The sequence below is a fragment of the Macrotis lagotis genome, chromosome X (assembly GCF_037893015.1).
Source record: "Macrotis lagotis isolate mMagLag1 chromosome X, bilby.v1.9.chrom.fasta, whole genome shotgun sequence".
NCBI classification, from domain to species: Eukaryota; Metazoa; Chordata; class Mammalia; order Peramelemorphia; family Peramelidae; genus Macrotis; species Macrotis lagotis.
In genome coordinates, this window is record NC_133666.1 from 505,366,076 (window position 1) to 505,391,685 (window position 25,610).

Consider the following 25,610-nt stretch of genomic DNA (forward strand, 5'->3'; position numbering starts at 1 on the left):
CTTAAATCAATTCAGGTGCTTATCATGGTATCACCTCCCTGATGATGTGGTCTTCTTCAAAAATGAAGGACAAAAACATTATTATTAGATAGGGATTGGGCTTGATGATTTCTTGACCTCTATAAAAGCTGTGACTCTTGATGACTTCATGCTTCAGAAATGATTAAGCACTCAGGTAACTCATTCATCAACTAGTAAAGATGTACATCAACTTACCTTAGGTCAAGTCCACCAGCACCTGCTGTGTGCCAGGGACTGAGCACTATATACTAACAAGGGGCTCACAGTCTAAAGGAGGAGACAACATGAAAACAACTATGTGAAAATAATACACACACACACATACATACACACACATATACATAAATTAAGTAGACATAATCAACATAGGTAAACTATTTTAAACCCCTTTCTTCACCATGTTTTGACCCATTAGAATATAAACTCATTGAAGGTAGAGATTTTCAGTTTTCTTTTTCCATTTATATTTGTAAATGGAGTCATAGCTCTAGTGATGGAAGGGATCTTAAAGATGATTGCATCTGACTCCCTTATTTTACAGATAGGAAAACTGAGGCTCAGAGAGATGAATTGACTTGCTTAGGGTCACACACATAGTCAGTGACAGAGTTGAAATGGATATATCAAAGATAGTGCATCTTTTTAAGTACTTAATATGTGCTAAGACTGTGTTAAGTGCGAGGGGACATAAATATAAAAGCAAAAATAACAGGAAAACTTGATCATGCCAACAAGGGTTATGACTTTTATAGGGAGGGGTCAAGGTCTCGTCAAGGTACTTGTGATTTGTGTCTCATCTCTGAAGTCACAGGCAGGAAGACAATAGGGTTCATTTTTTGCAAAAGGCCTTCCCTAACCCTTCCTCCCCCCCCCTTCTGCTGCTAATGCCTTTTACAGTATATTGGCTGCTCCTTCTCAGTTTTATTTATTTATTTTTTTAGATTACTTATTTACTTATTTTGGCAAGGCAATGGGGGTTAAGTGACTTGCCCAAGGCCACCCAGCTAGGTAATTATTAAGTGTCTGAGGTCAGATTTGAACTCAGGTACTCCTAACTAGGGCCAGTGCTCTATCCACTGCACCACCTAGTTGCCCTCAGTTTTCTTTATTGGATCTTCATCCATAGGTTAACTTATAATTATGGGTATTCTCTGAGAATTTTCCTTTTCTCTTTTTCCTTTGTTATCTCACTTAGTTTCAGTAGCTCCGATGGGTTCAATTATCATCTCTCCAGGGATGATTTTCAGATCTATGCAATTTTCAGATCTATCCCTACTTTTCCCTGTGCTCCATTTCTATATTACCACCTGCCTATTAGACATCTTGAATTGAGTGTTCCTAATTCTGTACCTCACATGCAGAATATAATGTATTATCATTTTGTTGATTAGTAGTTTCTACCTCTTCATGACCTGATTTGGATTTTCTTGGCAAAGATACTGAGGAGATGTGCCATTTCCTTCTCCAGTTCATTTTACAGATGAGGAAACTGAGGCAAATACAGTTAAGTGACTTGTCTAGGATTACATGGATTGTGTTTGAGACCAGATTTGAACTCAAGAAGATGTCTTCCTAACACCAGGCCCAGCACTATATCCATTGTGCCACCTAGTTGCTCACTCCCCTAAACCTTCCCTTCTTTTGACTCTTGAGAGGGTAATACCATCTTCCTAGTCACCCAAGTTCACAACCTCAGTGTCATTCTTGGCTCTTTACTCTCCCTCACTCCATTCATCCTATCATTTGCAGATTTTGTTTCCACCTTCCTAACTCCCTCTTGACTTCATCTTTTTTTTTTTTCTTAGGTTTTTGGCAAGGCAAATGGGGTTAAGTGGCTTGCCCAAGGCCACACAGCTAGGTAATTATTAAGTGTCTGAGACTGGATTTGAACCCAAGTACTCCTGACTCCAAGGCTGGTGCTTTATCCACTACGCCACCTAGCCGCTCTGACTTCATCTTAATAGCTACCATCCTAGTTCACGCTTTCAGTATGTCTCAACTGAATTATTGCAGTAGTGTTCTAATTGCCCTGCATGCCTTAAGTTTTTGGCTTACTGTAGTCCATTTTCCCCATTGTTGCTAAAGTGATTTTCCCTAAAATGGAGGTCTGATCTCACAATGTGACTCATTGCTCATTGAGATCCAGTGACTCCCGTTCACTCTCAAGACTAAAGATAAAGTCCTCTGCTGGCATTTAAAGTCTTTTGCAAACAGTCCCTTTTCTACCTTTCTAATCTTTTCATGTTTTACTTCATTCTTCATTCTAGTGACACTAGCCTTTTGATTGTTCCTCACATCTCAAATCTGTATCTTTGTTCTGGCTATTTCTGAAATGTTCTGACCCTTCATCTCTGATTGTTTCCGAAGCTTCCTTCCAACCTCCACTTAATTCCTAATTTCTGTGGAAAACCTTTCTCTGTCTCCCCAACTTGCTAAAGCCACACCTTCTAAGATTACCTTCCACCTTTCCTGTATATATTATCTGTTAAGTTTCTTTTTCTTTAGGTGTGGGCAGGGATTATTTTTACTCATCTTTGTATCCTCCAAGGATTAGAGCAATGCTTGGTACAATGTAGGTGCTTAATAAATGACTTTGGCTGGTCCCTAATTGACTCACCACAAATCCCTAATGTAGCAGGCATGAGAGAGCCAGTATTTGAAACTGAGTGTTCTGACTTCAAATCCATTATTCTTTCAACTGTACTTCACTGAGAGAGAATGCTCAGTTGGGGGCAAGCTCCATGGAAGAGAGGGGAAGGCTTGGCATCCAAGACAAAAATGAAGAAACTAATCTTGGCAAAGAGGAAGGTCATTTTATGTTTGTTTTTTATTTTTTAGGTTTTTGCAAGGCATTGGGGTTAAATGGCTTGCCCAAGGCCACACAGCTAGGTAATTATTAAGTGTTTGAGTCCGGATTTGAACTCAGGTACTCCTCACTCCAGGGCCGGTGCTCCATCCACTGCACCACCTAGCCGCCCTCACTTTATGTTTTGACACTGGAGCAAAACAGGAGAAGCTGGGCAAAGACAGAGAATTTTTGAGGTCTGGAGTATGGAAGATGAGATAACTGTTAAGTAATGTCAGCTGCCTTAGTGAGAAGGTAGGGATTGATTTGAGGGTTTGAGGAGAGATAATGACAGGGAATCCGAGATAGCCAAAGGGATTGATGTGCAACAGTAAAGGGTCAGCTGAGGTTACATAGCTTGCATTTCCATTTCTATTTATAATTATTTTATGATTTCATCTTTCAACTTTTCATAGCTTGATAGTAGAACTGGAGACCATCCAGGGTTGTGGCTTTGAGTGGGGTGGAAACAGTGGAATGAATAACAAGTAGTTACTCAAAGGTGGAGAATAATGCCTTATTGAAAAGTTAACTGTAGGGTCAAAAAATATGAAGACATAGTGAGGGGAAACAGGAACAGAATGAACACAGTGTAGTAATAAAGATACAGAATGGGTTTAGGAGTATTTAGGCAGTGGGAGGGGTGAAAGGCAGGAGATTATGATCAAAGAGCAGAAGTTCATGGTTGAGAATGTTGGAGGTAGAACAATTTTATTTTGACTCTAAGATCTTAAGTATGAACACACTTAAAAGGGACTGAGGAAGAGTAAAATAAGCAAGTTGAGGGAAGTGGCAGGAGTTGAGTTAGGAGTTCAGAGTGCTGGGTTCATGGTTCACTGAGATGAATCTTGAAGTAATCAAGGATTATGAGAGAGGTTGTGGCAAAAAAAAAAAGGCTATTAAATTCATTTACCCATAGGGATTCCCTTGAATATTTTATTTGCCCTTAAGTATTTCTGATATTTAATTTTTTGTTTACATATGTCATAAACATTTTCTTCATTTATTTCTTTTAATTTCTTTTCTTTTATTGATTTAGATCTTACCATGCAGATGATCTGGGGTTCTTTGCCTTCATTTAGAATATTTAAAATTTTGTTTTTTGGTTGATACATTCAAATAATGAAAAATATTCTTTTGATGGCAAATGAAATTCTCAAATTTATATGTTGATGTAATCAAATTTACAAGTTGATGATCTAATCCTATGCCTTAAATCTTGTGAGTGTTTTGGTCCAACTTTGTCATCTTTCTCATTTTAAGAACTGATGATAGTCTAATAAGTATAATCTTTATTTTTATTTAGAACTTCCTCTGCTTTGCCAATTTAAAATTAAATAATTTTATCCTTTCAGAATTTGCATATAGCCTTTCTCTATGTTGGAATAGATCCTGTTAATTCTTTTCACTTGTAGATAATCTCCTTTATTAAGTTGTTTCTAATGAATTCTTCAAATATAGTTTTTAGTCCTGTTTCTTTTTCAATTCCCCCTGATATTCTAGTTAATTTAGTGTTTGAATTTTTTTCCTCACTTCCAAATCTTTTACTGTATCATTTACATAATTTTTTTTTTGTTGTTGTTGTTTGTTTTTTTAGATTTTGGCAAGGCAAATGGGGTTAAGTGGTTTGCCCAAGGCAAGTAATTATTAAGGTAATTATTAAGTGTCTGAGACCAGATTTGAACCCAGGTACTCCTGACTCCAGGGCCAGTGCTTTAGCCACTGTGCTACCTAGCCACCCCATTTACATAATCTTTTTCAGTTGTGTCTGACTTTTTGGACCACTTCTCCCTCCTCCCCAGATCCCCAAAATGGGATTTTCTTGGCAAAGATACTGCAGTACTTTACTATTTCTGTTTACAGTTCAATTTACAGGTGAGAAAATGGGTATAAACAGGAGTAAGTGTCTTGCCTGATTTGAATTTAGGTCTTCCGGACTCCAGGCCCAAAGCTTCATTTAGCTGCCTAAGCAACTTTTTAAGTTCTGTTCTGAGCTTTTCTTTGATATTTTAATTAATTGCTAATCTTCTCCAAGGTACAGATTCCTGTTATATATTATTTTAATGGTCCTTTTATTTTTTGTCATTTTTCATTTAGTATATCTCTTCTTATGCTTAAACTGAATTATTCTTATTTCCTTCATTGTATTTATTCTAATTTATTTTAACCTTTTGATTTTTTTGCATCAATTCTAAAAAGTTTGATTATGCATTTTTGTAGAAGTTTCATTTCTTAGATAGTTTTTATTGTAGTATTTCTTTGCCATATAATTTTTTTCTGTCATACTCATCTCTTTTTGTGGGATAGCTTTTTAACTATTTTAGTTTTTGCAAGGCAGTGGGGTTAAGTGATTTGCCCAAGATCACACAGCTAGGTAATTATTAAGTGTCTGAGGCCAAATTTGAACTCAGGTCCTCCTGACTCCAGGGCCAATGCTCTATTCACTGTGCCACCTAACTGCCCCTGAACTGTTTTTTTTTTTAAAGATTCTTTTTTTTGGGGGGGGGTCTTGTCTTTTATAATAAAAGATTATAAATTATGGGATATGAAGTGATTGATTCTCATCTACTTAAGAACTCAATTAAAGAATTCATTCCTGTAATTAAAAAGATGGTCATAGATCTTGCTTTATTTTGGTGAGAGGTGAGAATAAATTGCAGTCATTACAGCAAACCAAGGAATGCCTGTTTTTTTAATGTTACTTCTCTTGTGTGGAAGTGATAGCTGATAGGAGATTCCTGGCTAGATTCTACTCCTGAAAAAGTAGTAGGCTACTACTGAAGCCTCAACCTTGGGTTCAAGGCTGACCATGGCAACTATGGCCTTTAACCTGGTGGTGGCACTTGTGGTTGTACGGGCCTTTGGATTGGGATGTAGCAATTACATTATAGGAATAGCTAGACTGGGGTTGGAGAGCCTGTTTGGAGACAAGACTTAACAACCCAGGGGTGGTTGGACTGGATACTCTCCTTATAGAAAGATCATTGCATCAGTGCCTGTACCTGACATTTAACTACTGGGGCTTCACCCAAGGATGCTGAAATGTTTATGGGGTGCTGAAAGCACTTGCAATCTCTTGATTGAATAGAAACAACTGAGTTTAGCAACTATCTATTAAGAATAAGTCTTAGGGGCAGCTAGGTGGCATAGTGGATAAAGCACTGGTCTTGGAGTCAGTACCTGGAGTACCTGGGTTCAAATCTGGTCTCAGACACTTAATAATTACCTAGCCGTTTGGCCTTGGGCAAGCCAATTAACCCCATTTGCCTTGCAAAAAAAAACACCCTAAAAAAAAGCAAGGGTGGGTTTTTCCTTGCCTTGCCTGAGAGACTCCAGTTATTTTTATGTAATACTAGTTCCTAGTGATCTGTTCTATGAAAGCGTTACTTAGATAACATGTCATTCAAATAAAACTCCAAAAAAAGTAACCAAAATTAATTAGTAATCAGAGATGAATTAGTAGAATCAACATGTTTAATCTTTTAAAGCAAAATGAAAGAAAAATAGTTTCAATGAGTTGTTGAAGGACATGAGTTAAATTAATATGAAATTTTAAATCTTTTTAAATGATAAATGCTAAATATTTAAGGAAGCCACACTAAATTATGTTGTTTTTCCCATATACAGAATACATTGATTTGCAGTTTGTTTGTTTTTTTAAATTCTAAAGTCAAATTTGTGAATCAATTGTTCTGCCATTGGATTTGGATTAAGAAGATGAGGTTCATTGTTTCACCTATGACTGATCAAACCAATAAGAACTTGGAATGCTCTACTATAGGATGGGCACAAATAGTCCATATGAACACTTGGGGTGAATTTTCTAAATTTGAGCATCTTGCATTTCTTTTGAACTGTTTCAAATTCTACTTTACTTATTGAGCATTTCACTAATGAGGGTACTGCTATTCTGTGGTTCTGTGCCAGTGTCTCCCTTATATGTATGTATATGCATATATATATGTAAATAATATATATATATATATATACATATATATATATATATACACACACATACACTTATATATACACATACACACACAGATATACCTAAACATACAAACTCCTTGCTTCTTTTATCTCAATATATCCCTACCATAGTGGCCTACAAGAAAAAATTTCTTAACTATTAAAGCTGGCCAAAATGGAATGGTTTGCCTTGCGAGGTTTTGGTTTCCTCCTCCAGCAAAAGCTGCATGACTTGTTAAACCTGTTGCAGGTAAGATTCTCATTCAGGCACAGGTTGGTATAGATGCTTTCTGAAATTCCTTTCAATTTTGAGATTCTGTGATTTTGGGGTTGGCACCCTCACATAGAGATTCCAACTTCACAGTCCCCAATATGTTTTTTTGAAGAAGTAAGAATAGCGCTTGGGAACATGGGACTGTGGGATTTAGAGCTGGAAGGAAACTTGAAAGTCATTTGATGTAACATCCTGTTTTTACAGATGGGGAAACTAAGTCTGGCTCAGTAAAGTGACTTTCTCAGGGTTACAAGAAGAAGAAAGAAGTTACAGCCAGGCTTCAAATCTATGTCCTCAGACTTGAAATCAAAGTTAGTATAATTTAACTTTGAAAGCTATAAGAAGAAACAGTTATCTAAGCTTAAAATTTGGGAAGTATTATTCCCCCTGAGGCCAAGAAATTCAAAGGATATTCCTTCTTCCCCATGTTAACCATTCAAAAAATCGAAAGCAACTATTAGGTACCCTCCTAATACCCACATATAATGGATTTTTCTTTCTTCTTCTCTCTATCTGTTTCTGCCTCTGTCTCTCCCTCTCCCCCTTCTATGGTCTTTTCTGCTCCCTTTCTATCTCCTTTTCCCTCCCTTTCTCTTTCTTTTATTCTCCTTTCCATAGGTTAACAGTAATAGATTCAGATGGAGCTGCAAACTCTACTACTGCATCACTAATAGTCAACAAGCCTGTGGACTATCCCCCTTTTGCTAATGCAGGACCAAACCAGGTGATAACTTTACCACAGAACTCCATCATCCTCAATGGAAACCAGAGCAGTGATGACCACCAGATTGTCAGCTATGAGTGGTCTCTGAGCCAGCGTAGTAAAAGCAAAGTAGTAGACATGAAAGTAAGTTCTTGTTTATGGGGGTCAGAAGAATTTGTCTCTCTCTTTCATCATTTGAATCTGAATTTTGTTTTGGGGCCTAGAAAGATGAGTTCAAAAATGACTTTATTCTGATGCATTAAAGATATTGAAAGAGGAACTCAGGCACTCCTATAGTTATGAATGTATGGAACTGGGGTAGCTAGGTGGGTGGTGCAGTCTCAAAGCACTAACCCTGGATTCAGGAGGACCCTGAGTTCAGATGTGGTCTCAGATATTTAGTAATTACCTACCTGTGTGACCTTGGGCAAGTCACTTTAAACCCATTGCCTTGCAAAAATCCCCCCCCCAAAAAAGGAACAGCATTGATTGGGCACTTACTAAGTACTAGGTATTATGTTAAGCATTTTAGGATATAAATTCAAGCAAGCAAGATAATCTTTGCCTTTAAGAAGCTTGTATTCTAATAGGGGAAAACAATGTCTATAAGAAACTTGAAGTAGAAAGCAAAGAGTTAGGGCTTGATCCAGGAATGTGGAGCTCAGCATTAGTTAGCAGTTTGATATTTCAACCAAGACAATTTTTGTGTTCTTAGACTATAATAAAATAAGCAAAGTGCCCAAGGTCATAGTGCATTTGGAGTATTGGGTTCAATTTTGGACTTGGTTATTGTCCCTCATTCTCAAAGAGGTCAAAAATGACATCAATTTATTGGAATCAAGATACTCCTGTGACTGATCAGACTAGTACAAGCTCAGAATTTTCCACCACAGTCCATATGAACATTTAGAGTGGAGATGTCTTTAAATTTGCATATCTCACTTTGTTTTTGAGCTACTATAATTCTGTTTTGTTGATAGAGCAATGTGGGCAGACTATGATGGGTGGTTCTGTGCCATTGTCATCTGGGTTTCAAGTGAGGCTTAACCTCAAGTGAAGCTTAAAATAAGGAATTAATTGTATGTCTGCCTGAGTTGTTTGCCATTAGTGCAGAAGATGCTCATCTTAGTGAATGGTATTGTGCTGATTGTATCAAGCCCTAATATCATACAGAACCTCCAAAATGAGATAAACAATTAATTAAAAGATTTAGGCTTAAATTTCTGAACAGAAAAAATAGGGAGAAAAATACCTATTGAGGCAGTTGGAAGGGCAACTCATAGATCTGGTCTTTTGGTGCCTTTGCTTGACATTAAAAACAGACAATGAATTGGACCTGTTAAACCATGTAATACAACAGTGTCAGAAGAATTAAAATGATTGATCATCTGAATGTCAGTGGTGTTCTGTGTGATAGGGTTGAACACATTTCAGTTCGTTACCAGTGAAAAATCTTTGGAAGTAGATAAAAATACCATCAGAGAGATGCATGACTAGAAGGGGGGGCTGGTCATATAGCAACTTTGAGGGTTAGACAGTTCATGCACATGTACATTCATAATGGTAGGATAGTTATAGATAAGAACCCAGCACATTGAGTGGACAATCTGTGGAAGAGTCATGGGAGTACATGAACAAAACTATACAGGAGGAAACAGTATGGATAGATAGTCATCTATACTGTTGGAAATATCATGGGTCTACTTCAGCATTTTGTTGAATCATAGAACTTTTCAGGTCATCTAGTTAAACCATCTAATTTTACAGAGAAGGAAATTGAAGTTCAGAGAGTTTAGAAACAGATTCAGAGACAAAGACCTAGAATCAAGGTCAAATACAATCAAAGGCTGAGATACTTATGTACAGAAACAAGGAAACTGAGATAGAATGACAGATGAAGAAACAAACTGAGAAGTGTCTACATTGAAGGACTAAAAACATAGATATGGAGAAAGATCGAAGTATATACATGGCTGAGATATTAGCCAAGAAATTAAAAGATGATATATCCTATATAAATATAACAAAATATTATAGTAGAAAGAGTGTTTGCCTTGGAGATCTATGTTTCAATTTCAGATCAAGAATCACCACTAACTAGCTGTGTGACCCTGGGCAAGTCATTAAATGTTTTTTTGACCTTGGTTTCTTGATCTATAAGATTAGGGAATTATAGTAGATGATCTTTTAAAGTCAATATTATCACTAAAAGTCTATAATCTATAAACATCTTAGTTCTGTTTTCAAAGAAGAAATATTTACAGGGGAAATTGGAAGCAGTTAGTTGTTATAGACAACTAACTAGATGTGTGACCCTAGTCAAGTCACTCAAATTCTCTCAGTCTCAGTTTCCTCGTTTGTAAAGTGACAACAATAATGGCATCTGATTTATATTGCTGTGAGAATTAAAAGAGGTAAATATGTGAAAAGCATGTTTCACTCCTTAAAATTTTTTTTTAAGTTTTCAAAAATTTCTTATTATTTTTTAATTTTTTAAACCCTTAAAATTTTATATAGATGTTAACTATTATTAAGGGAATTAAAGAAATTGTAGTGGGAGTTATAATGTAAATATTTCATGTTTTGGCATTTAAATGGGAGAAGTAATTGATGTTATTACCAACAGAAGAGATAAACATCTATTAAAGTTGGCTATTTTAATTATTTTAACTCAAATGAATAAAATGCTGCCTCTGAAAATTTTTGCTGCTCTGGATTTTCGTCCCCAATTCCCTGAAGACATACAAATATTCCTTGCTTGAGCAAATATCTTTACTAAATCTGTCAGTTTTGCATAATATCATATTTTCTCATTAGGTCCTTTATTCATAATGTCTATAATCCTATATTTGTCTTTTCTTTTTTTTTTTTAATTGTCAAATGCCCAGGGTGTGAGGACACCATACCTTCAGTTGTCTGCAATGAAGGAAGGAGATTATACATTTCAGCTGATAATTACAGATTCATCAAGTCAGCAATCTACTGCTGAAGTCACTGTGATTGTCCAGCCTGGTAGGTGAGAATGGCAATACCTTGGGGCCTGTTGACTTAGAATAGAGAGGAATTTGTCCTGCACCCCTGAGGTAGCATTGAATTGAGGTAGCAGATATTGTGACCTGAATGAAAAGGAAATTTTGCTTTTAGGTCTCGAGACCTATTATAATTTTAATTTTCAAACCCTAGGATGAAATATCACATGTAGGTCCTCAAGGTCACTTCAGTTTCAGAATATAAAATGATGAGGTTAGACTGCATGACCTTTAAAGTCTCTTCTAGATCAAAGCCTTAAATCCTTTGATATGGACATAGATATTTTACTCTTCTGCCTCAGTGATATAGACATTTTGTAGACATCTAGGACATTGCATTCAGACACTCAAATGTTCTGTGACCAGATTGACTTTATAATTTAACTTCCGGTTTGTAAGTACATTCTTAAAGATCATCACCCTAATGATAACTGGAATTGTACTTTGTCTTCTTGACCCCTAAGGTCAGCTGAGCCACTGTCAAATACTCTGTAGTATAATTTTACCTTTGGTACTTTTCAATGAACTGTTGCTGGAAGAAACTCTACTTTGCCTCCTGATGTCCTAAAAAGATACCCAGCCCATAATTAACTTATATTCCTATGTAAATGAAGTACCTTATTCTTGCCTTTGTTATTTTTTGGAAAGAAACCAAATATGGGTGCCATAATGAAAACAACAAGAACAGCAATAACTAGTGTTGTACATAGTACTTTAAACATTTTACAATCTTCCATCTTCCTTGGTATCATTGTTTTAGCCCTTGAGTGTCTGCATTTCTGTTTTTCTGTTTTCCATTCGTCATTTCTGGTTCAGAGGGTCATCATTTCTGTGTGTACTGTCAATAGAGATATCACAACTTCATGAAAGTTATGTGAAAACTAGGTTTATTACAAGAGATGCAAGCTCGCATGTGGAACCTGAAGAGTCCACAATCCATTCAGAAGTTTGAATACTCATGTCAGTACAACACAGATCTCCACCTAAAGGAGCATAGCACAAAAGGGGAAAGGTACAGTAAAGGTGGAAAAAAGGTCAAAAGCCCTCCTAAAGAGGAGGAGCAGGGTAATGACAAAAGCTTCATTCTTTTCTCTGGAGAACTGTGAGACCTTGAAGACATGATGATATACTTATCTGCAAGGGTCTCAGCTGCACAATCAGTTTCTCAGCCTAGTACAGATTGTCTGGTGCCTGCCTTGATTCCCAAAGACACCCAGAGAATCCAGGGAGGCAAAGAACACATTATATCAGCTTGGGGGGGGGGGCAGAAAGGGGGGGGAGAATGGGACAGAGAAGAGGGAGGGGGAAGAGGGGGAAGAGAGCAATTCATCCTTGACACATTTGGGGCCTCTTGCATATCTGGGTCTAGTCTTTCTGGAAAATATGGCAACTCAAAAAGAAAAGTTCAGGAGACCCCTTAACAGGACACATCTCTTTGTCTTGGTCTGTGATTTATCTTCCTCTGATGCTATGTTGCTGTCTGTCTGAGTCTAAATACAAATATCTTACTTTATCCTTCTGACAATTCTAGGAAGTAGGTGATATCCCCATTTTACAAAGGAGGAAACTGAAGCAGAAAGAAGTTAAGTGACTTGTCCAGTCATACATCTTTGAAGTACCTGGTTCCACCTCCAAGACTCTTAACCATTGTGCCACCTGGCAGCTCTGTATAAGCTATTTCTACTTTCTTCATTGCCTTACCTTGTGATGCCCCAATTTCTCTGCTGACTTAAATGGCATCTTTAGCTTTTTCTTCTAGGGGAAGAAAGGGAATCTATGCCATAAACCATAGCTCTTCTACTCCTGTTTTCTTGATGAATCAAAAGAAAAGGAGAATTCTCATTTTATGGACAAAGAAACCAAGAAACAGAAAAATTAAGATCTGCTGAACTATCCCAAATAGAAAATGACATGATCCCTCTCTAGCCCAGTATTCACTGTTTGACCAGATGAACCTTCAAGTACTTCCTTGGTAAAAATGTATTGTGTATGACATGTTTGATTGCTACTGTGGGCCATTTCAGTAATCTGCAAAGCAACCATATATCCAGTCACAAATGCTTGTGAGAGACATTGTAGCAGAGGTCATCTGTCATGTCAAAACTAGAGCAAATATTGTTGTCCTGCACGTAATAGTTGGGCATTTTATTTAGGGCTTGGGTATAGTTGTGCAGAAGTCACAATAAGTCCCTCAGATGAAATCCTGTAAATTCTAGGAACTTTTATTCATTCATTCAATGCATTAATAAAAAAAATCATTTAAAAATTTGATTTAAAAATTTGATTTAATTTAAAATTTAAATAATTTAAATTAAAAATTTTACTTAAAATCAAAAATTACTTTTGACCCTTGATTGAATTCTCTGTGGTTACAAAGGAAAGCAAATTTAGTCAAATATCCCTTTTGGATATTTGACAATTTATATTGGGTTTATCTTTGTAATATGGTAATATGTTCATGATCTTCATAACCTAGCCCCCTCCGATGTTTCCAGCTGCCTTACACCTTATTCCTCAACATATATTCTTCAGTCCAGTGACATTGGCCTCCTGATTCTTCCAGAAACAAGACAGTCCATCTCTCAGCTCAGGACATTTTGCCTAGCTTTTCCTCATGCTTGGAATTCTTTCCCTCTTCGACTCTTACCTACTGACCTCTCTAGTTTCCTTCAAGTCCCAATTACTGGAAGACTTCTCTAGATAGGGTGCTGGGTCTGGAGTTCAAATTTGACTTACCAACTGTGTGACCATAGTTAAATAAGGCATTCAACCCTCTTTGCCTCAGTTTCCTCATCTGTAAAATGAGAAATGATAAACTACTCTAGTGTCTTTGCCAAGAAAACATCAAATGGATGACTAAAATACCTGAAACAACCAAACTTCTTAATTTTAATATCTTTTTTTCTGTTAAATATTTCCTAATTATCCTTGCTTTTTGTCCTATTTTATTGTACCTATTTGTATGTTGTATCCTCCATTAGATTATAAGCCTCTTTGAGGTCAGGGACTTTCTTTTGCTTCCTTTTACATCCTCAGCTTTTAGCACAATATTTGACTCATGGTAGACAATATTGTCTAGTACTAATATTGAATGATTGATTATTTTTATGTGTTCTACAGGACCTTTATCATTTTAACCTAAAACTGTATCCTGATGGTTTTGAGTGTTCAATTCCTATGTGAATTGATGTAAATGAATTCAGAACAAACATTTTAAAGAAATTCGAGCATTGGTAACATAATTTTAAAAGTGCTCATTTTTTTGGGGTGGCTAGGTGGCACAGTGGATAGAGCACCGGCTCTGGAGTCAGGAGTACCTGAGTTCAAATCCAACCTCAGACACTTAATAATTACCTAGTTGTGTGATCTTGGGCAAGCCATTTAACCCCATTTGCCTTGGAAAAACCTAAAAAAAAAAAAAAGAAAAAGAAAAAATGCTCATTTTCACATTGTTTTGTTATTGTAGAAATAAACAGTCCCCCTATAGCTGTGGCTGGCCCAGACAAAGAGGTGATATTCCCTGTGGAAAGAATGATCCTTGATGGAAGCAGAAGCACTGATGACCAAGGCATTATTTTCTATCGCTGGGAAAACATCAGGTAACACATTTTAAATGTACTAAAAAGCCCCAGGACCATAAGCAAGACAGAGGGTCAAAGAGAGAAGGGGCAAGGTGGGTCACCTGGGGTAAAACCACAAGGAGAGGGGAAGCATGTCCAGGGAAACCTTTAGGGCATGCTTCATCATCTCCAGGTGAAGCCGTACTTGCCTCACCTTATAGTTTTACTGAGCAACACCATATTCCATTTCTTAATTTAGTTGAGTTGAAGAATTAAGGGGAGGAGGAGGAGGAGGTGCTGATGGAGTCAAGAGAATGTGGATGACAATTAGAGGAAGAAGGGGAAGCTAGGTGTCACAGTTGATAAAGTACTGGGCCTGGAGTCTGAGTTTGAATTGACATAAGACACTTATTGTCAGTGTGACCCTAGGCAAGTCATTTGACACAGATTGCCTCCCCCAAAAAGAAAAAAAAAAGAAAAAATTAAAGGACATTCTGTTAGGAATAAGTGAGAGGTAAGCCTTGTCAAGGCATATATCTGATCAGAATAAAGACAGGGAAGAAAGGCATCGCTTTAGCAGTAAGAAGCAGGGGGTCCTCCTAAACATATATATGTTGTTGGCATACCACTGGGACCTTTGTAATTCACTTATGATTCCAGGCATAGCAGTGTGGTGTGATGACCACGGAGATGGTTCCTATTCAGTTAAACCTGGGCCAAAGACTCACCTCTGACCCATATTGACCTCTCAAGACTCCAGGCTATTGTGTACATCTATAACTCTCAGAGAAGGTGTGCTAACCTGTGAGAAAGTTTCCTTGCTGGAATTCCCTGTCTTAGTTTAAAAAAAATGAAAAAATAAAAATAAAATGAAAATAAAAACAAAAACAGAAAAGGGTCCAGTTTTTATCCCTTCACAATAGCAGTAACTCAACTTTATACGAGTCTGAAAAAATTGCAATGTGATTCTTTATTCAAACCAAGGAAAGATAAAGTATATTATCCCCAGTTCACACAGGATAAGTTTGAGGCTTGGCTAGATCCAATGACTGTTTACAGTTACTCAACTAATAAATGATTGTCAGAGCAACCAGGACTTGAACCCCCCCCCCCCTTGGTTCTAAGACTAGCATTAGGACAGGGAGATTCTTCATTGGAGAGTTCCTTATCTTACCTTATACAAACTTTTTCCCTGTCACTCTCTAGGTGAGCAATAGGGTCATAAGCTCATTGGCTATTAGGCCACTCAGTTACTAGTTATTGTTACATCATGTTTGACTCTTTGTGACCCCCATGAACTCAGAGCATGCCACTGGAGAAGGAAATGGCAAACCATTTCAGGATGTAGCTTTGCCAAGATAACCCAATATGGAAAGAGTTGGACATGACTGAACAACATTTTCCCCATATCTATTCTTCCTGTTATATATTTCTCTCCCCTTTTCTGATACCTGCATATATTCCTATTGAGTTTGATTTATTTTTAGACTAAATTGAATTTATATGTCTTTGTCTTATATTGAACTTTCACCAATTGAGGAAAGCTACTGGAGTGGTTTGCCATTTCTTTTATTAGTAGATTAAACAAACAGAGGTTAAGTGATTTGCCCAGGGTCATAAAACTAGTGATTTATCTGAGGCTAGATTTGAACTCAGGTCTTCTTGACTCCATTGACCCACTTGCTGCCTCCAGCAGCTGCTTATATAGAAAATAAATTGATGTCCTTCTTGGTCTTTGGTACAAGACATTGCACTCCTTGATTGGATAACTGAGAATGTAGGAGACTCTAGTACTCACCATTCTAATTTCTACTGGAAAAGAGAAAACTAAAGAACTTGAAAGTAGAAAAGGGAACTTTGAGATCATTTAATCCAATGCCCTTCTTTATAAATGTGGAAACTGAGACTTCAAGGGTGTTGAAGTGACTTGCCCAAGATCACAGAACTAGAGAGTGCCAAAGCCAGGAGTCCTACCCAGCTTGACTCCACACTTTACATCATTCTCATTAGTTTTCTTGTTTTTATTTAGATAAGAAATTTGGAATACTGTGCAAGTCTCATTATCCAAAGGGCAGATCATTTTATTTCCAGATCAGTATGTACCTTATTACCAATAATCTCACAGAGCCTGAAAAAAAAGATCCTTATGGCTGATGAATTTTGCAATGTAGAATTCAGGTCATCATATTTTTTCTGTCTAAACTCATCATGAATTTTCTACAGATTGCCAAGGAAAAATGGGATTTTAAAAGAATTTAAAAGGAATTTAAAAGAACATAGATAATTATGCTTGGCAGAATCAAAGCCCTATGTGATTATTTCCACCCCAACTCTTGCTGTTTTCTTCCAGTGGCCCAAGTGCTGTGGAGATGGAAAACATTGACCAACCTGTAGCCACTGTTACTGGACTGCAGGTTGGCACCTACCACTTTCGACTGACAGTGAAAGACCGCCAGGGCTTGAGCAGCATGGCTACCCTCTCCGTGTCTGTCAGGAAGGGTAAGCCGAGGTGTTCTATACCTTTGGCTCTAACTGTTGTGTTGATACATTTGATCATTGAAGTCATGGGAGACATGAAAGGCAGAAGGAGGCTCCATCTACTTCTTGTGCTTCCAAGGGAAGTTGAAGAAAAAAACAGAAAACCCAAAAATTATGTTTCAGGCCTCAAATTCAGAGGAAGATGTTGGTGGAATAACAACATGAGATCATGACTCTAGGACTAAAAGGGACCACAGAGTATGCTTTCTGATTGTTATTTTATAGATGAGAGACTCAGGGAAGTTGAGTGCTTTACCCAAAGTCACACAGGTTATTATAATTTGTTTTAAAAGGAAGAACATATACAGGAATTCTTCTGGGGTACAGTTCAAAGTGAAGTTTGCCCTGAGGAGGAAATTTAGCCTTGAACCATTCTCCTTTTCCTCAGTATTTCAATATTCAACCTTCTAGAACTCAAGGGGGTTTGCTGCATCTCTGTTCTCCCTTAGTCATTTATTCTGACTCCTTTCACTAAGCATTTTCTTTTCACCCTTCCCTGAGCCACATTTTTAGAGTCTGAGTTCCCATTTTCACAAGGGTTTACTGACAGTAAGTCCGAAAGTCAGTAAGCACCTACCATGTGCCAATCAGTGTGCTATGCACCAGGTCTACAGGTACATGCAAGAGAAGTGTTCAGAACTCACATGGAGGATTATTTATATCTCATGGAAGGACAAAGAGAGGCTAGTGCATGTTCACATGAGGGCATTTAAGAATGTGAGGGAATAAGAGAGACCACACCAGGTAAAGAATGATTGTTGGAGCTGGAAAAAAGCTCAGAAAAGATAAAACTGATGGGTATATAATATATCATAATCTTTGATTTCAGATAACTGAAGTCAAGCCTATGGGTAGAAGTGACAGAGAGATAGACTTAGCTTGATAATACAGAAGAGAGAACTTTGGACCTGGAATTAGGAAGAACCGAGTTCAAATTCAGCCTTAGCTATCTAGTACCTGTGTGACCCTGGGCAAAGCATTGAACCTCTGTTAGTCACAGTTTCCTCAATTGTAAAATGTGGAAAATAAGAGCACTCACCTCTCAGGGTTGTTGGGAGGTTTAAATGAGATAGTATTTGTATAGTGCTTAGCACAGTGCCCAGCACAGAGTTGGTACTATATAAATGTTAGCTATCATCATCATCATCATCATCATCATCATCATTATTGTTATTATCTAGTATTTAACTAATGGAAAGAATAGCTTCCAAATAATGAGAACTATCTAAAAGTAGAATCAGGTACAGTAGAAGGTAATTAGTAGTATCATTGAAGGTCTTCTGTGGAGGCTGAGTGACCACTTGATATGTCACAGTCTTATACACTATAGCATTTGTATAACTTACATCTACAGGACTGTGAAGTAAACTATGAATTTTTAATGTGCTCCAGATGATCATTATTTCTACTGAATGAACATGTTCTTGCTTCCATTTTATTCCATGTGACTTAGAAAACAACAGTCCTCCTAGAGCTCGGGCTAGTGGCAGACATGTTCTTGTGCTTCCCAATAGCTCCATTACTCTGGATGGTTCAATGTCTACTGATGACCAAGGGATCGTATCTTATCTCTGGATCCGGGATGGTCAAAGTCCAGCAGCTGGAGTAAGTATTTGGTCATCCTTTGATAATGTTGTGCTTGACATGGCAAATCCTTTGTGAATTTGGTTTCATTAGGACAACCTGACTTACTGAGCATGAATAGCTTGGCAAATGCAGGAATAATTGTTAAGTTAAAGAGAAAGGTAATGCAGCGTAATAGAAATAACATTGCAATTGGAATCAGAGGGTCTGAATTTGAATACCGGAGCTGACATTTACCAGTCATATGGCCTTGGTCAAGGCTTAAAATTCTTCATTGTAGAATAAAGATACATTATGCTATCTACTTCACAGTCTTGTTTTAAGTGCATATTATACTGTGTTATATGTGAATTATTATTGCTCTGGTTCTTCAAAAGATCTGGAATTTCATCATTTCTATCTATGTGGTAATGAATGAATACTCCATACAATAGGTAGTTTCATGAGTTGTTAATGATAAAGAAGAAAAAGTCACTACTTTGTAAGCAGGCTGGGATAAACAGAACTTCTGCCAAGGCACAACATAATGTTAGTTGGTGTCATTTTTGGCTCTGTGGGCACAGGATGAGCAAATGGGAGTCTTACTCAGAAAGGTGAAAGAAAAAGGGTAAGACAGATCACACATTAGACCCTTCTTCTCTACTTGGCTCTGGAAGAGTTACAAGCAGACACTTTTTTCTTCCATTAATTATACACTGGTACCAACACTGAGTATCTGGGCATGGTGAAGTAGGGGAAAATGTGGGGTTTCCCACTTTCTTTTTTCTTGGTTTTTGCAAGGCAGTGGGGTTAAGTGACTTGCCCAAGGCCACACAGCTAGGTAATTATTAAGTGTCTGAGGCTGGATTTGAACTCAGGTACTCCTGACTCCAGGGCTGGTGCTCTATTTACTGCATCACCTAGTCGCCCCCATGACCTACTTTTTAACACTTGAGTGTTCTCCAAGGCTTTGTCCTGGGTCTTTTTCCCTTTATATAACCTCTGTGAAGATTAAAAAGGTTCAAGAGACATAGTTTCTGAGTAATTTAATCATTTTATTAATAAGGTCAGCCTTTTATTAATAAAAGGATGGTCATTTAGCTGTCTCTCTTAGACCAAAGACAATCATACAGTTCATATACCCTTCAAAGAATAGGTTTTCCTGAGGGTTGGCAATCTACTCTGATTAGATAACACTATAGAAACTAAGGTATTTTAAAAATGAAGGGCTGAGGGTGACATTACATCATCTGTGAGAAAAAGATACATATGTGAGTATGTATATACACATATATACACATATACATATGTGTCTGTTTACACATTATTTACCATCACTACCAAACCTCTTCTTTTTTTTCCTATTTTTATTTTTTGAGATTTTATTTTATTTTTATTCTCATTTTGTACAAATGTTTTTTTATACATTAATAAAATATTTTTGTTTAAGAATAAACAAAATACCCCTTTCCCCCCATGAATATAGACTTGCTTGAGAGATAAAGTAAAGGGAGAGAAAAAAATTAAAATTAAAAAAATAATAGTAATAATTATAGGTATGGCCAGGTGGTGCAATGGACGAAGCACCAGCCTTGGAGCCACAAGCATCCAAGCCCACATCCAGCCCCGTAGACCCAACAATCACCCAACCGTGTGACATGCAAGCCACCCGATCCCTACTGCCCTGCAAAAAACCAAAAAGAAGAAAAAAAAAAGACCCAAAATAAAATAAAATAGTAATAATAGTAGGGGTGGCTGGGTAGCGGACAGAGCATTGGCCCTTGAGCCAGGAGCACCTGGGTCCAAATCCGGCTTCAGACACTCAAAGATCACCCTGCTATGTGGCCCCAGGCAGGCCACCCAACCCCATTTGCCCTGTACCCCCCCCCAAATAATAACAATAATAAATGTGCTTCAGTCTTTGTTCCAACACTAACAACTCTGTCACGGGTGAATCACATTCTTGATAATTCCATCACAAAAGTTACTTCCATATTTTTCCAACGTTGACATTGCTGATTGCAACTCCCTCCTTTCTTATTTCTCCACTACCATGTACTATATTTTCTCTCTCCTTTCACTCTGACTCTGCTGTAGGGTCTCTGAGTGGCACAGCAAACAGATCCCTGGTCCTGGGACCAAGAAGCCCTGGGCCCCCATACCACCCCTTAGGCCCAGAATCCACCTGGCCCCATGGTCCTGGAAAGGCCTTCCAATCCCAGCCCCTTGCAAGAAGTACAAAAGAAAATGTGTTATATCTGACCACTCTTCCCCCATGGTCCATCCTCTCCTCCCTTATTCACATCCCCACCCCTTCCCCCTGCTCCCCCCTCCTTCTTACTCCAGATGTCTATACCCCATTGAGTATATATGCTGTTTCCTCTCCTAGCCACCTCTGATGAGAGCAAAGGTTCCCTCATTCCCCCTTGCCTCCCCCTTCCATATCATTGAAATAACTCATTGTAATAAAAAACCTTATTATATGAAATATCTTGGCCTATTCCCCCTCTCCTTTTTCTTTCTCCCATTACATTTCCCTTTTTTTCTATTGACTCTATTTTTACACCATATTTTATCTTCAAATTCAGCTTTCTCCTGTGCTTCAACTATAAAAGCTCTACCTGCTCTGTTAACTGAGAGGGTTCATATGAGTATTATCAGTGTCATTTTTCTATGCAGGAATACATGCAGTTCATCATCATTAAGTCCCTCATATTTTCCCCCTCTCCTCCAATCTCTGTGCTTCACCCGAGTCCTGTATCTGAAGATCAAACCTTCTGTTCAGCTCTGGCCATTCCAAAAGGCACATTTGAAATTCCCTTTGTTCATTTAAAGTCCATCTTTTTCCCTGGAAGAGGACATTCATTTTTGCTGGGTAGTTGATTCTCAGTTGCATTCTAAGCACTTTTGCCTTCCAGTATATTTTATTCCAAGCCCTACAAGCTCCCAATGTAGTTGCTGCTAAGTCCTGTGTGATCCTGACTGCAGCTCCACGATATTTGAACTGTGTCCTTCTGGCTGCTTGTAATATTTTCTCTTTGACTTGGGAGTTCTGGAACTTGGCTATAATATTCCTAGAGGTTGGTTTTTTGGGATCTCTTTCTCCGGGGGATGGGTGGATTCTCTCCATTTCTATTTTGCCCTCTACTTCTAGAATATCAGGGCAATTTTCCTGTAGTAATTCTTTGAAAATGATGTCAAGGCTCTTTTCCTGATTATGACTTTCAGGTATTCCAATAATTTTTAAATTATCTTTCCTAAGTCTTTTTTCCATATCAGTTGTTTTTTTTCAATGAGATATTTCACATTTTCTTCTAATTTTTCATTTTTTTGGTTTTGAAGTATTGATTCCTGATGTCTGGTAAATTCATCCATCTCCCTGAATTCTATTCTTTGTCTGAAGGATTTGTTCTCCTCAGAGAGTTTTCTTATCTCTTTTTCCATCTGGCCAATTTTGCTTTTTAAAGCATTCTTCTCCTCAATAACTTTTGGAACTGTTTTATCCATTTGACCTAAGCTGGTTTTTAGCATGCTGTTTTCTTCAGCATTTTTTTGGATTTCCTTGACTAAGCTGCTGACTTCATTTTCATGTTTTTCCTGCATCTCTCTCCTTTTCCCAGTTTTTCTTCCAACTCCCTCATTTGATTTTCAAAGTCTTTTTTGAGCTCTGTCATAGCCTGAGCCCAATTTCTGTTTTTCTTGGAGTCTTTAGATGCAGGAGCTTGTGCTTCCTCATGTTCAGACTGAGTGTTTTGATCCTTCTTGGGTTCATATGCAAAATATTTCTCAATGGTCTTCCTCTTATTTCTCTGCTTGCTCATTTTCCCAGCCTGGGCCTGGTTTTGGGGTGCTTCCTGAGCTTTTGGGACACTCCCACAAGGGTCTCAGTGTGTGAGGCTCTGTCCTCCCTCCTGGTCTGTGAATGACCATAAGCGCCCCCCTCTGCCACGGGGCTGAGGTGGGGGGGCCCTGCTGTTCTATGGGGGGGCCTAGACTGTGATCAGGATCTGAATGTGGTCAGAGCCTCAGAGTCCTGTTCCAGGAGCAGAGGACAGAGCTTGGCAGTCTCTCTCTCTCTCTTTACTCCTCTCCCTCAGCTCAATGGGCTCATGCCCTGGGGGCTCCTGCTTACCTGCTCCGCCTGCTTCTGTTCCTGGATCTGGGCTGTAGAAAGACCAAACTGCTTGCTGTGTGCCCTGAGGGCTGGGCTCCATGTGCTTGCTCTGGCAGAGGTCCCCCGCTGTTCCCTCACTTTGTGCCGGTGCTCCCCGGGGTGCAGCTCAGGAGACTCCCCCGCGCTGTGAGCTGAGGCTCCCAGCGCCCTGGGGCTGCCTCCAGGTGGCCGAAGTTCTTTCACTCTGGCAGGCCGCCCCTCCGACCCAGGGGAGCAGAGCCTTTCTGCTCTTTTCCAGGTTACCTTGAGTAACTGCTTCTCTGTGTCCCTTTGTGGGTTCTGTCTCTCAAAAGTTTAGTTAGAGTCCTTAGTTTCAAAGTTTTATCAGAGAGCGCCTAAGACTCAATCTCTTCTTGTTGCCATCTTTGCCATCTTGGCTCCCAAACCTCTTCTAAGAATAAAAAAATCAACCAACACATTGGCAGCATCTGATAGCATATGGAATACTCCATATCCACCTTGCCAGTAAAAGGGAAGGGATATCTAATGCTTATCCCTTATTTGAGGTTGAGAAGATTGTCATAATTATCCAACATTTGGTTTTGCTTTATTGATATCTTTATTTTAATTGTTATGATCATTATGTATTGTTTACCTTGTTTTGCTTACTTTGTTTTGCATTTAATTCTTTCAAATCTTATGATTTCTCTGAGTAATCTTGTCATTTAAAAACCTTCACAAGCTTTCTAGGCTTATTCAATTCAATCAATCAATTTACTTTAAATCAATAAACTTTTATTAAGTGACTGCCATGTGCCACAACTTAACTGTTTTAAGAACTAGGGATACAAGTAAGAAAAAGAAAGATAGTCCCTGCTCTCAAGGAGTTTACAATCTAATAATAACCCAGAAAATAAAAATGAAAAGGGTAGTATCCAATGTGGAACCATAATGTTCTATAGAGTTGAAATATTTTAATGAACATAATTTTACTTATTTTAATGATGATAGCAGCCATGGAATTGATTTAGCTTTGCTGTTAATAAATGTATATATCAGCTACAATCTATTTATTGATAAATTCTCATCCCTGACCAAGTCACAGAACCTTTCAGTGCCCTATAGTAATTCTTCTCCTTTTCTTCCTTCAGTCTATATTAAGAAGTTATCAGTTGTCTCTGGGAGTGGAGAACATTTTTCATCATGGGTCCTTTGGAATTTTTCTTTCACTCATTCCTCAATTGATGAACATTCCCTTAATTTCCAGTTTTTTGCCACCCATAAAAAAAGTTGCTGTAAAATTTTGTTCAAATAGGTCCCCTCCCCCCACTCCCTTGAAAAATCTCTTTGGGATACAGATAGAGTGGTATTACTTGGTCAAAGGGTATGCATAATTTTATAGCCCTTTGGACATTATTCTCTTTCATGCACTTAAGTCCTATACAAAATTGGTCTAATTGCTATTTGTCGAACTTAGTATTCCATCACCCACCTCCTGGTTCTTGCATTGTCTTTTCCTTTATTCTTACTCTCTTACAATATTTAGCGTCCTTCAAGCTCAGCTTATAAGCAGTTCCTCCTGGAAGCCTTTCCTGCTCTTCCTAGTCATTGATGTTCTCTATTTTCAAATTACAAAAATATAAAAATATAGATGGCTTGGAATCAAGAAGACTTCTCTTCATAGGTTCAAATTAGACCTCAAACACTTACTAGCTGTGAGACCCTGGGCATGTAATTTAACCATTTTAGCCTCAGTTTCCTCATCTATCAAATAGTCTAGAAAAGGAAATGGCAAAACACTCCAATATCTTTGCCATGAACACCCCAAATGTGGTCATGAAGATGTACAAGACTGAAAAATGACTAAACAACAGCACCAACAAGAAATTCTGTTTACATATTGTGAACTGGCATATGTATGAACAGTTTTTTTTGACAGATAGCAGAGATAAGAGACTAGAAACTGTTTCTCCAGTTAGCAGTTTACTTCTCTAGTCCTAGTGAAAGGTGATAAAGACCTGAATTAGAGTGGTGGCATTATTATAGAAAGAAAGAAACAGGTACGAGAGATGTTATGGAAACAGAATCTCTGAGGGATGGCAGTTAATCAAATATTTAAAGGGAGAGGGATAAGGAAGAGTCAAGTATGACTTAAAAGTACTTTGAGGGGAAAGGTTGTGTTTCCAGGGCCTAGCAGAATATCTTACACATATTAGACTCTTAATAAATGTTTATGGCTTGGATTATGAACTATTGGATGATCCAAAGGAGGGACCTCAGGATTTCTGTTTTTTCTTTTTCATTCACTCTGCCACTAAGAGCAACTTTTCTGCTTTTTGCTTCAGATGTCAAAATTTCTAGTTAACATTCCAGGACTGGCCTGCCCTGACTGATGCATTTCTGCATTAGAATAATAACATTAAAACTATTTCAGCATGATAGGGATCTACCAGTAAATTTTAGCAGATTTTAGACACTGGGAATATTTTTCTCATGACCCCTAATTTGAAAACATTGGAATTCTGCTTCATTTCCTTCCCTGGCAAGACTTTGTATAGTGTAGGGATTTCAGAATGCTATCTTTGCAGCCAGTACTGAGAATATAAAATTTATATTATGCTTTTCAATACTTCCAACTCATCATCCATTAAATTGTAAACTTTTTGAGGGCAAGGGCTGTCTTTTGCTTGTTTTGTATTTCTAGTGCTTAGCACGTTGCCAGAAACATAGTAAATGTTTAATACATGTTTATTTATTGATGGAATATCAGGGGTCTGTGTGTGTGTGTGTGTGTGTGTATGTCTGTGTATGTCTGTGTGTCTATTTATCATCACATCACACCTGAAAAGCCAAGTGAAAAAGGGATTATTGTTCTGTTTTCCTAGATGGGGCATCTGAGGTAAAGAGAAGGGAACAGCTTATCTGAAGTTTATCATTGGTAAAGCCAGTAAACTGCCTCCTAGTTGAACCCACTCTGCATGATATTCCATCAAT

At 37.9% G+C, this 25,610-nt stretch overlaps 1 protein-coding gene across 6 annotated transcripts in view; it reads left to right on the forward strand.

The window, feature by feature from the left end:
- KIAA0319 (KIAA0319 ortholog) overlaps positions 1 to 25,610 on the forward strand; it is a 132,324-nt gene that overhangs the window by 82,164 nt on the left and 24,550 nt on the right. For 4 of the 6 annotated variants that reach the window (XM_074205892.1, XM_074205889.1, XM_074205890.1 and 1 more), the window contains 5 exons: positions 7,728 to 7,956; positions 10,701 to 10,824; positions 14,308 to 14,440; positions 16,752 to 16,900; positions 18,393 to 18,544. In XM_074205892.1, the coding sequence (XP_074061993.1) occupies positions 7,728 to 7,956; positions 10,701 to 10,824; positions 14,308 to 14,440; positions 16,752 to 16,900; positions 18,393 to 18,544 (787 nt within the window). Of the gene's footprint in view, positions 1 to 7,328; positions 7,421 to 7,727; positions 7,957 to 10,700; positions 10,825 to 14,307; positions 14,441 to 16,751; positions 16,901 to 18,392; positions 18,545 to 25,610 lie in introns of those variants that run through there. The other 2 variants (XM_074205894.1, XM_074205891.1) reach the window with 2 other exon arrangements.